Here is a 12,701-nt window from a genome sequence, read left to right as displayed (position 1 = left end):
TTTAAAGACCTAATGATCAGAGTTCAGGACTGGCATGTTCCAGTAAGGAAGGAGGACAAGGCGGGCAAGGTAAGAGACCCTTGGATAATGAGAGAGGTTGTGAATTTAGTTGAAGGAAAAAAAGGAGCATATGTAAGGTTTAGAAAGTTAAAATCTAACAAGAGGAATATGAAGAAGACAGAAAAGAGCGGAGACCAAGGAGGGCCATGAAATAACCTTGGCAAGTAGGTTTAAAGAAAATCCAAAGGCATTCTATACACATATTAAAAACAAGAGGATAAATAAGTAGGATGACTCAAAGACAAAGGAGGGAACTTGTGCTTGGAGACAGAGGATGTCAGCGAGATCCTAAATGAGTACTTTGCATTAGTATTCACCCAGGAGAGGGATATGAAGGTTATTGAGATTAGTGTGGAGCATGCTAACATGCTCGGGCATTTCGAGATCAAGAAAGAAATGGTGATGGGTCTTTTGAAGAGCATTAATATGGATAAGTCCCCAGGGGTTCATGGAATCTAGCTGAAAATGTGTTGCTGGAAAAGCGCAGCAGGTCAGGCAGCATCCAAGGAACAGGAAATTCGACGTTTCGAGCATGAGCCCTTCATCAGGAATGAAGGGCTTATGCCCGAAACGTCGAATTTCCTGTTCCTTGGATGCTGCCTGACCTGCTGCGCTTTTCCAGCAACACATTTTCAGCTCTGATCTCCAGCATCTGCAGACCTCACTTTCTCCTCGTTGATGGAATCTACCCCAGATTAGTGAGAGAGGCAAGAGAGGAGATTGCTGGGGAATTTACCAAGATCCTTCTAGCCTCGCTCAGCATTCGAGAAGTCCTAGAGGATTGGTGAATAGCTAAAGTTGTTCCTCTGTTCAAGAAGGAAATATGGATAATCCAGAAATTACAGACTGGTGACTCTCACATTGGTCATCAGGAAGCTGTTGGAGAAGATTCTGAGGGATAGGGTTTACGTGCATTTGGAAAAGCATAACTTTGCGAGGGGCAGGTCATGTCTTGGTGTACCAACGTGATGAAAGTTTGAGGTGATGACAAAAGTGATTGGTGAGGGTAAAGCAGCGGATGTTGTCCAAATGGATTTCAGTAAGGCTTTCAACAAGGCCCCTCAGGGTAGGCTAATCCAGAAGATTGAGATGCATGCAATCCACTGAGTCTTGACTACATGAATTCAGAATTGGCTTGCCCATATAAGACAGAGGGTAATGGTGGAAGGTTGTTTTTCTGGCTGGAGGTCTGTGACTAGCGGTATTCCACAGGGATCCTATTGGGACCTCTGGTGTTTGTGATATATAAGTAACTTGGATTAATATGTAGATGAGTGGGTTACTAAGTTTGCACACAACACAAAGGTTGGTGGAGTTGTGGACACTGTAGAAGGTTATCAAAGGATACAGCGGGATATAGATCATTTGCAGTCACGGGCAGAAAAATGGCAGTTGAGGTTTAATCCGGGAAGTGTGAGATATGCCCTTTGGGAAATCAAATGTTAAGGAAACGTATACAGTTAATGGCAGGATGCTTAACAACATGGGTGTACATGGGGATCTTGGGGGGGATTAAGTCCATAGCTCCCTGAAAGTGGCCACACAAGTAGATAGAGTGGTAACAAAGACGTATGACATTCAGTACTTGCCTTTATTGGTCAGAATAGTGAGTACAAGTCAGGATGTCATTTTACAGCTTTATAAAACTTCGTTTAGGTCGCACTTAAGAATATTGCATTAAATTCTGGTCACCATATTACGGGAAGGATGTGGAGGCTTTGGAGAGGGTGCAGAAGAAGTTTACCAGGATGTTGCCTGGATTAAGGGGTCTGAGCTATAAGGAGAGGCTAGAAAAACTAGGGGTGTTTTCTCTAGAGCAGTAGAGGCTGAGGAGAGACTTGCTAGAAGTCTATAAAATTATGAGATGCATAGATAAGGTTGATGTCAAAAGTTTGGAAAGTTAATATGTGGCATGAAAATTACAATTAGATTTACTCGATTAAAGAGGATAGTTTAGTTCCAATTACAATTTGTACTTACTTAGTACATTTTCCTTGGGGGCAAAGAAAGTTCCAAGATACTTCACAGAAGCATGATCTGATAAAAATGGCACCAAGCCATAGGGAATATTTGAAAGGTTAGCTAGTTGGTCAAATAGTCATTATTTTTGAAGGATGGTCATAAGGATGGTTGGGGCAGAGTTAGGGAGAGAAATCCAAAATGTGGGGTCTTGATGATTGATGTGGTTGCCAATGGCAGAATGAAGACCGTAAGTATCAGTCCAAGAACAGTGTCTTATGGGAAATTGTAGAGCTCAAGACATTTGCAGGAAGAGGAAGAGGTGAGCTCATGTGGGGATTTAAACATGAAGAGGAGATTGTTAAATTGGCAGAGTGGTGAACCAAGAGCCACTGCAGGTCTGTACAAATATAGACAGATATGGTTTAGACAAATTGGTGTTTACAGAGCATGTGAAGCGAAAGCACTGGAGCAACAGGTTGACAATGAAAGCAGCAGATGCAATAGTTGAGATTTTAAGATTATGGTCTCAGATCAGGGTCAAATATGATGTATCGACTGCGTATAGTTTGGGTAAATCTAGGATGATGGCCAGGAATAGGAATGATCCAGTAGCAAGAGAATAGAATTTGTGGTTGAGATTGAAGACAATGTTTCAATCTTCTAAATGTTTAACTGGAGGATATTACAGTCATCTTAGACACGATATTGAAAAAATCGTCCAGTAGGAGTATAATAGGTATCGTATAAGTACAGATCACAGAAGAGTCTTCAATGATATGCTAACATTTCTGGCTTGTACCTCTTCTTACGTCTTTTTCATATCATGATTAGACTAATAAGTTATATCTTCAACCTAATCATATGGTTTTGATTAAAGATTCAAACCCAAAGCTAGCAAGCTATTAGTTTAGGAGACAGTTTGACCTCATTCATTTCCATAAGTTTAGTTTTTTGTTTACATTTTCAAGATTATATTCTCCAGAAGACATCTGTCCTTAAGTCAAACAATCAGAATGTCAAAAAAGACTATTTATGTATTCCAATGATAGGAGGTGCACTTAAGATTCCATGCTAACTGAAAACTTCCTAGTGGATTGAAATCAAATAGAAGTATTCACTTGCTTATTACTTTAGCCCTTAGTCAACTGGCTTCTGGAAAAATTTAAGCGAATTTTATCACCAAAATGCAAAATATTAATAAAATATCTGGAAAGAGAGAGAAATAAAGACAGACAGTACCAAGAATATATAATATATATAATATATTCTTACGTGAAAAGACAGATTAGTATTTTGGTGCAAATACTTTACTACACTGAAGATCCACATTGAAAATAATGAGCTATCAACTCAAGGTATACTAACCTTGTCTACGTAGAATTGCCACTGTTCTAAATACTGTTGAGCTGTTTAACAACCTGTAGATGTAAGATTCCACCTGCAGTCGAGAAAGCACTGAAGTATAGGCATGTAAAGCCAGTGTTTGATGCAAGTGATCAGCCTTAATACTCAAAATCCGTTGAAGCTCTGCAACAACTGAATTGTTCATCTCCACAGTCTGATATCGATGATAGGCTGTAACTTTTGTTTGATCAGCACAAACTCCCTATAAAAAAAGCAAAACACATGGCCATATGTAAACCGAAGGAAAGGTGATGTAAATCTCCATTTAGATGGTGAAATTGTGAAAAATCAATTTTGCACTGGATATTGTAAGTCAAATGTATTAAACAAAAAAAATTAATGATGCCACTCAATCCTTAAACGTATTAATTGTAAAAACCATATACACTGTTTCCCTTCTTTACAGCAGCAAACCATTGCCATCTTCAAACTTCCTTTATACCTCAACCTTCCAGAATTGGTAGAATAAAAGGTGTACAAGTTCTGGGTATTCACGGAATATTCTCTCTTTAAGAATATATCAACAGTTCAGGATCTGTAAATGCCTATATATTGTGGAAAATTGAATAGATTCTTGACAATCTTATGAGTAAACATTCAATCCATTCATAAAATACTATGAATGAGACAGATTGACAAGGCATAAGAACAAGTGGGTTTAATATATTCTATTTCATCTTAAACAAGAAATGGTCATACTGAGATTCAGTCACCCACTGTCATGACAGTGGGCCATAACCCTAATTTAATTACAAATTTTTAGGTGCACAGTTTTAAAAGGGCAAAGCAGCCAAATGATAGTTGAGAATATAAATTTAATGGCTATCTGGAATATTCCTGCATGAGTTCCAGAGAGTAACAATGGAATGTTGCACCTGAAATATGTCTAGGGAACTTCAGACAGCAACACTTCCAAGTAGATACATCATTCAAAAGAAAGCTGATCTGTGGCTATGGAGATAATGAGGTACTGACTATTCCCCTTAGAAAAAAGCCATATGCTGTAGGTTCTGTCCTAGATTACGAATAGGAGTTGAAAAAGACAGCTCGGGGAGAAAGAGATGTTCGTTTTATCAAGCCAGCAACACACGAGAGAGAGAGTTAAAAACCAACTACAACCCCTGGTTTCAATGTGCAAGTATAATGAAAAAGTACCTCTCTTTCTGATTTCTGAAAACAAGTCAACAAAACCAAGGTTAAGGAACATGGAAAAAAGCTTTTTGGATAACTGCAGAACCAAGAATCCCCAAACAACCAATCAGCTGTCAAAGTCAGCAACACCAGAATCACCATCCTTGATTATGAAGTGTTTTACAGTCCATTTGTCCTGGCAAGTCAAAGACTAACTTCCATGCTTTTTTTAAAAAAAGTTTTACTTTTTGGACTCACTGATCATTTCTAATCTTTGTTTGTGTGTCACGTTTTAGTATTTCTTCCAGCATTTAAAATTGCTTAAGAATCCAGTCAGTTCAAGAACAGTTAAGGGATGTCAAAAGTGCATGCCTTGCCAGGAACACCCACTTCCTATGAATTTTTTTTAAAATCACATTTCCAGTTCAAATGCAAGTTCTATGAAGCAACAAAAATTTCCTATTCTTGGTTTCATTTAGGTGAATCGTTGTTGGATGCTTTCTAAATCCGTGTAGAGACGTCTACTGACGTTCTTACATTATGTTGGAACATGAAGCTGAAGATTTTGCAACAGAGTCCAATTCTGCATTACAGGTCAGCTGCTTCCTGCTTCAAAATTAAATTTGCAACCAAGAGCAGCTCCATATGTAGGGAGACAACATTTGTATGGAAAGAATTAAAATCTTACTTTTTAAAGATGCCATTGCACTGGTTTAACAGTAATGAAACTGGCTCATTTTACCAGCTACATGAAGAAGGATGCTAGCTTTTATCAACAAAAATCTTAGGTGGAGAAACTGGAAAACAATAAATGCTCATATTCCATGCTAAAATAATTAATTAGACCTTCTCTTTTGCTTCAAACACAGAACACTGGAGAAGCTCAGGGGATCTGGCAGAAACTGTGGTGACAGAAACAGAATTAACATTTACAGTCCAGTATGACTTTGTCAGAACTGCATTAATTCTGTATCTCTATCTCTCCATAGATGCTGCCGAACCTGTCTAGTTTTTCCAGCAGTGTGCACTTGTTTCAGATGTTCAGCATGCACAGTATTTTGCTTTTCTTCTTGCTATTTTTTCTTTCCCACTCATTCACTTGTTTAGAATCATTTATATATCGAGCATTTCTCAGTTTTGATGGAAAGTCAAAAACCTCAAACACTAATTATTTCTCTCTCCACGATAGGATCAGACATGTAAAGCATTCACAGTGTGTTCCAATAAAACATGGACAAAATAGTCTGAGCCTAGTAAGAACTAAAAAATTAATTTTGTGAGATGCTGTGCGAATTGAGCCCTTTATCTTTTTCTTAGTTCTCTAATTCCAATTTTTATGTTTAAAATTCAGTAGGGACAAACATTGTAAGAAAAACCAATGGTCACAGTTTAAAGGATACAGGGCAGGCCATTTAGAACTGTCATGAGGAAAGTTTCTTCACCCAGACGGTGGCAAGCCTTCAGAATTTCCTGTCACAGAACTTGAATGTATCAAGGACGAGTTAGATCTGGTTCTTTGGGCTAAAGGGATCAAAAGGGTCTAGGGAGAAATGGTGAACAGGATACCAAGTTGGATGATCAGCCATGGTCATATTGAAGAGTGGAGCAGGCTGCTCCTGCTCAATTGTTTGTACTTCTATGGATTTTTTTTATGGTTCCATGACTGTTAGCAGAATAATCTAACATTTTGCTTTTTAGATGTGGAAATAGAAAACTATAGTCCAGTTCTTCCCATTTCTATGTTGATCCATATCCATCAATGAACTAAAATGCTGTGATTTTATGTACTTTGTGCAATCTTACCACCATCTTGCAAATTCCACATTAAATTTATGATACTATTTCAGTCTTTGGCACGGAGATCTAAAATTGAAATATCTCCACTTATGTAATTATCAGTCCAATTAATTTCAAGAATACTGAAAATTCTAAACACACATAGAAATATGAAACTGGACTTATAATTCATGCTTAGATCATGATTTATGCCAGACTAACTGTATGAACATGCTGTCTTATTTGCAGCAGCTTACTGAATTTCATATAGATCAGGCAAGTCCTTCCATCCCACCTTTCCCACATTTCAAATTAAGTGGTATGCTTTCAAACTTCCTGCATGAAATAAAGAATATTTTGGGTGCATGGGGCAGATCAAATACTACTGACGCTGACAAAATCCCTGCTGAGTTTCTGGAGAATGTTCCACCATATGAATGGTCAGATTTGGGTCTTGTGTCTCAAAAGAATTTTTTTGAGCAATTTTTGTGACTAAACGAGATGACAAGAAAGAGCTGGTCCATAATAATAGAAAACTTAAGCCAGCCAAGCTGCTAAGATAGCTTTGACAAAGCAATCTACACAATAGCTTTTGCCTTATTTGTGAAAAAACGACAAGCTTAACCTATCAATTACCATCCCAATCACTACTTCCACTCTCTACTGACTAGTTATAACACAAGCTGGTTATAGCGAGTTTTGAGAAGATTTGTAGCACAGGTTGGAGGTTCTGGATGTAGCTTTGCTCACTGAGCTGGAAGGGTCATTTCCAGACGTTTTGTCACCCTATTAGGTAACATCTTCAGTGGACCGCAGACGAAGCACTGTACATGATTTCTGCTTTCTATGTTTGGGTTTCTTTTGGGTGGGTGTTGTCATTTCCTATGGTGATGTCATTTCCTGTTCTTTTTCTCAGGGGGTGGTAGATGGGGTCTAACTCGATGTGTTTGTTGATTGTGTTGCGGAACTCTTCGAGTTAGACCCCACCGACCACCCCCCGAGAAAAAGAACAGGAAATGACATCACCACAGGAAATGACAACACCAACCTAAAAGAAACCCAAAAGAAACCCAAACATAGAAAGCAGAAATCATGTACAGTGCTTTGTCTGAGGCCCACTGAAGATGTTACCAGTAGGGTGATGACACGTCTGGAAATGAACCTTTCAGCTCAGCGAGCAAACCAACATCCAGAACAAGCTAGTTATGACAAGGTTCTAAAACACTGGAATTATTCCTTGCATTTGCAAAAGCTTACAGGTATAGGTTTTAACCCAACTAGGTGCAATGACATACCAGCAGTAACGAAAGCTACTATTAAAGGATAACCTATGTTACCAACTGAAATAGTAAATGTGAAAAAAACATTGGTTAGGCCACTTTTGGAATATTGCATGCAATTCTGGTCTCATTCCTATCAGAAGGATGTTATGAAACTTGAAAGGGTTCAGGAAAAGATTTACAAGGATGTTGCCAGGGTTGGAGGATTTGAACTACACAGAGAGGCTGAATTGGCTGGGGCTGTTTTCCCTGCTGTGTCGGAGGCTGAGGAGTGACCTTATAGAGCTTATGAAATCGTGAAGAGCATGGTTAGGATAAATAGACAAAGTCTTTTCCCTGGGGTAGGGGAGTCTAGAACTAGAGGGCATAGGTTTTGGGTGGGGGGGGGGGGGGCAGATATAAAAAGGATTCTGAGCCTATTCAACCTCTCCCTATAGCTCAAATCCAGAATTGCACGCAATATTCCAGCAATGGCCTAACTAATGTTCTGTACACCCATAACATGACCTCCCAACTCCTGTACTCATTATTCTGACCAACAGAGGAAAGTATACCAAACGCCTTCTTCGCTGTCTTATCTATCTGCGACTCCACTTTCAAGAAGCTATGAACCTGCACTCCAAAGCCTCTTTGTTCAGCAACACTCCCGAGGGCCTTACCATTAAGGTATATAAGTCCTGCTAAGATTTGTTTTCCCAAAATGCAGCACCTCGCATTTATCTAAATTAAACTCCATCTGCCACTCCTCAGCCCATTGGTTCATCTGATCAAGATCCCCTTTTAGATCTGTGGTAACCTTCTTCGCTGTCCACTACACTTCCAATTTTGGTATCATCTGCAAACTTACCAACTATATCTCTTATGATCACATCCAAATTATTTATATAAATGATGAAAAGTAGTGGACCCAGCACTGATCCTTGTGGCACTCCACTGGTCACAGGCCTCCAGTCCGAAAAACAACCCTCCACCACCACCCTCTGTCTTCTACCTTTGGGCTAGTTCTCCCTGTATTCCATGAGATCTAACCTTGCTAATCAGTCTCCCATGGGGAACCTTGTTGAACACCTTATTGAAGTCCATATAGATCACATCTACCGCTCTGCCCTCATCAATCCTCTTTGTTACTTCTTCAAAAAACTCAATCAAGTTTGTGAGACATGATTTCCCAAGCACAAAGCCATGTTGACTATCCCTAATCAGTCCTTGCCTTTCCAAATACATGTACATCCTGTCCCTCAGGATTCCCTCCAACAACTTGCCCACCACTGACGTCAGGCTCACTGGTCTATTGTTCCCCAGCTTGTCCTCAACCACCTTTCTTAAACAGTGGCACCACGTTAGCCAACTTCCAGTCTTCCAACATCTCACCTTCCGACTTGATGGTCCAAATATCTTAGTAAGAGGCCCAGCAATCACTTCCATAGCTTCCCACTGAGTTCTAGGGTACACCCAATCAGGTCCTGGGTATTGATCCACTTTTATGCGTTTCAAAACTGTGAAATTTGATGAGTTGTAGAGAAGCCTGTAACCTGATCTCAGAACAGTTTCTTCAGCTGTCTTCGCGCTGCCATGAAACGTAAATCTTCCATCTTGGCAGAAATGCTAATTAGGTGTCTTTGATCCTATTCCGCTTTCAATTAAAAGTAAATGGACAGTTAAAAGCCCAACTATATATAACCCAATATCTAAAACATTTTTCAACGATTTCCAGAGACTCAAGGTTTGTCTCTAATTATCTTCTTCCCAGCAATACAACCTAAATCTTCTTTTATTCTCTAAGAATCAAACCACTCAGTTTGACTTCAGGAAAGCTCATATGATCCTAATCATTCAAAGATGTAGTTTTGAACATCACCTTCTCAACCTCACGAATGCAACAAGAGGATGCAAATGCAGTTCCAACTTCACTACTTTGCGTTTATATTGAACTGCATGTGTCACGAGTGGCCATTCTCCTAATTCACTCAAGAGATCACTCCTGCAGTCTTCCATATTCCTCAACGTGCCATATTTTTAAATGTGATATTATCTAAATTTGGAGACTTGCCTCCCAGCTGTCTTTGTTTGTGACTAAAGATAGAACCTTGACTTGATTAGCATAACTCCAAATCTGTCTGAATTTTTCTCTAAAATATTTATGTGGTACCAACTGCAAAATTTTACCATTAACGCTGTTCAGAAGCTAATACGTGGAAAGTGGAATCAATGTATATCTGGTCAAAACAAAATAATCCCAAATATTGGAAATCTGAAAACAGAAGTGTAGGAATTCATCATTAAATAATTTAACAAATTAAATTAGGAAAGACAGGTACATATACAGACAGATAGATATATTCTGGCCAATGATTCTAGCTCCCACACTTGAAACAGGTGCAACAAAATGACAGAAAAGAAAATTCAAAACGAAAATCCAAAAGCTTTATTGCTTATCCAGATGGTTTTACAAACAGAACTCAAACTGCTGCTGTAGTTTCAGTATGGGTTTTTAGTCATCAGCTTTGAAAGCATATTCTTCAAGTCTCAGCAGCTGCATCCAAGCAAATAAACAAACTTCAGATTCTATTAAATCTTGATATACCAGTATTGATGATTTCATAATACTAGCCAGACAGGCAACAATTGATAATGCGATAGAGAACCAAAAATAAATAAAGAAGTAACATACTGCAGATGTTTTAAGTCTGTAGTAAAAATCAGAAAATGCTTAAAAAGTTCTATGGTCAGGTAGTGGCTATGAAGAAAGAAACAAAACCATTATTTCAGGCTGATGATTTTCCATCAAAACAATACAATTCAGAGTCTACCTTTAATCTCCAATTCTGTATTAGTATGTCACAAAGTGAGCGAAATGTGATTCTCTTGACTACAAAAGATATCAATAATGAATAAATTCTGTTTACAAGTTGCAAGTCTAGGATGAATTGAGCAGAAGTAAAAACAAACTGACCTGAAGAGTCAGTTGCTCTTCATTGAATGTCCACAGCCTTTTTTCGATACTCTCATAATCACACATCATGGTCTGCAATTCTGCTTCAGCCTGCAGAAGTTGTTTCCTACATCGCCCATAGTTCATAAGAAGTTCAAAAAGGTCATTTTTATCCTGAGTGGCCACAGAAAGAAATTCTTCAACATATGTATCAACGTTTTCTAGCCATGAACCTAATGAAAACATTTTGAGCTCTTCTTTTGAAAATGGCACAATTTCACTTGGAATAATTGGATACAGTGTTCCAGAATGAGATGAAACCGGCTCAGTGAATGCAGTTCCAGTGTCTTCCTTAACCTCTAATGGCAAATCAGGGTACAGTCTTTCTACAGTTAACTGTACTGGAAGATCAATCATGATACTTTGCAGCTTCATATCCACAGTCTCTTTCTCACAATTATCCAGTATTAAAATAGCAGGGTTTTTAACATTCTTATTCTGAGTGACCTCCTTTTCCTTCAAATCAACTGTTACGTTCTGTATAGTACTACTTCTGGAGCATGACAGAAGTTGGTCCGAAACACTGCAAACAGCAGATTCAACATCACTAATAACCTGTAAACGTTCTTTGTTTTGATTAGTAGTAGTCTTACTAGAACAAGATAGTTCATTAGCCTCTGGGATCCCACATCCCTCTTGGAGTACAGTGTTACCATCAGGGGTATGATGATGTTTTAATTTTTTTGTGTGGTCTACATGATACTGTTGATCTTGTCTGTCCAATCCAACATCTTGTTTGGAATAAATTTCAGTTTCTGCAATTGCAGTGGACACCAGTTCCACAAATGACCCAGACTCTTGAGTATTTTTTACAGTATTATCAGCTTCCAGCAAATCTGGAAGAACCTGGTGATCTTCAGTTTGGCCCTCATTAGGTTTTGAAGTAATTTCTTTTTGGCTTTTATTGGCTTCAGTAGAACTGGATGAGGAAATCTGAGTTTTTGTTATTTCTCTAGAAACTGATTCTTGATCTAATTCAGGTTTGGAACTTTTTTTCTTAATTTCTGTGGTAGCTTTTTTCTTTTTGTCCTGAAAAGAAAAAAAAAGAATATTAGCCATGAACCTTTATATGGTTTGATATATCAGTTTCACTTTCCATAAACCATAACTCAACACTGTTATCATTAAATGCTGTACTTTCTTGTAGACATACAAGGTTCCCTTCCATCTAAGAGCAGAAAAACAATAATGCCTTTCGTTGTAAGACAAATGGGGAATTTTGAATTTATTTCGGATCATGTCACTGGTAGATCATGTCACTGGTAGCTGCGAAGAAAGATTACATTTGATAAGAAAACTATTTACTTGCTGCTGAGATAAATGATTTTATTCAGTCGTGCCAAATATATGTGGCAGTTTTATTCAAGTACACAGATCTTTATTTAAAAGACGTCTGGAACAGAATTGCATAAGATTTAGAGATGTCAATGAGACTCCATGAACAGAGAATGCGACAGAGCAGTATTACTTCCAGGAAAAAAAATGACAGATTCAAAACAACCTAGAGATATCTCCCCAGTGCCACCTCTCTGGCTTCAACCCCCAAAGCGGGCTCGGCCTGAGCCTCCACTGCTCCTTTCGTTGTTACCTCCAGTTTTGCTGAGTGCCTAGACTTCTTCGGGCGCACCGCTTCCGCCATCAGAAACCACAGATCCCAACGCAAGCCCGAGGCCGAGACTGAGAAGAACGGCCACTCGGCCTTCACCGGTCACAGGTCACAGGTCACAACCGCCCACAGTGACCTGAGAGTCTGAGCATGCGCCAGAGGAGGGGGCGGGATTTGTGATTCCCGGAAGAGGATGTTCACAGTGTGTACTGCAGCTATTTGCAGTCGTCTTCAATTAATTGCGGATGGTGGAAATCAGGAACTGCGGAAAATTTCAGCAGATCTGGCAGCATTTGTGTAGAGAAATCAGAGTTAACGTTTCGCGTCCAGTGACAATTCTTCAGATGTTTTTTCTTTTGTTTTTGATTGCGTTAAATATCCAGCTCTTCTTCCCGCCCAATTGCATAACCTCACATTCATCTGTTTTGGTCCACGTGTATATCCTGTCTCAATCTGTCTGTACATTGTTTGTGTCACCCCTTCCACCTAA

General features: G+C 38.9%; 1 protein-coding gene across 1 annotated transcript in view; it reads right to left on the bottom strand.

The window, feature by feature from the left end:
* Positions 1-12,298, bottom strand: part of epg5 (ectopic P-granules autophagy protein 5 homolog (C. elegans)) — a 152,262-nt gene extending 139,964 nt beyond the window's left edge. The window contains exons 1-3 of the mRNA XM_060821832.1: positions 12,194-12,298; positions 10,567-11,634; positions 3,388-3,628 (exon numbers count right to left, since the gene is read on the bottom strand). Coding sequence (XP_060677815.1) covers positions 3,388-3,628; positions 10,567-11,634; positions 12,194-12,244 — 1,360 coding nt within the window. The 5' untranslated portion in view covers positions 12,245-12,298. The remainder of the gene's footprint in view (positions 1-3,387; positions 3,629-10,566; positions 11,635-12,193) is intronic.
* Between the last annotated feature and the right edge of the window lie 403 nt (positions 12,299-12,701).

This window comes from Hemiscyllium ocellatum, chromosome 1 (assembly GCF_020745735.1).
Source record: "Hemiscyllium ocellatum isolate sHemOce1 chromosome 1, sHemOce1.pat.X.cur, whole genome shotgun sequence".
Classification (NCBI taxonomy): Eukaryota; Metazoa; Chordata; class Chondrichthyes; order Orectolobiformes; family Hemiscylliidae; genus Hemiscyllium; species Hemiscyllium ocellatum.
Note: the sequence above shows the minus strand (reverse complement) of the source record. Positions and strands in the feature narration are given on the sequence as shown.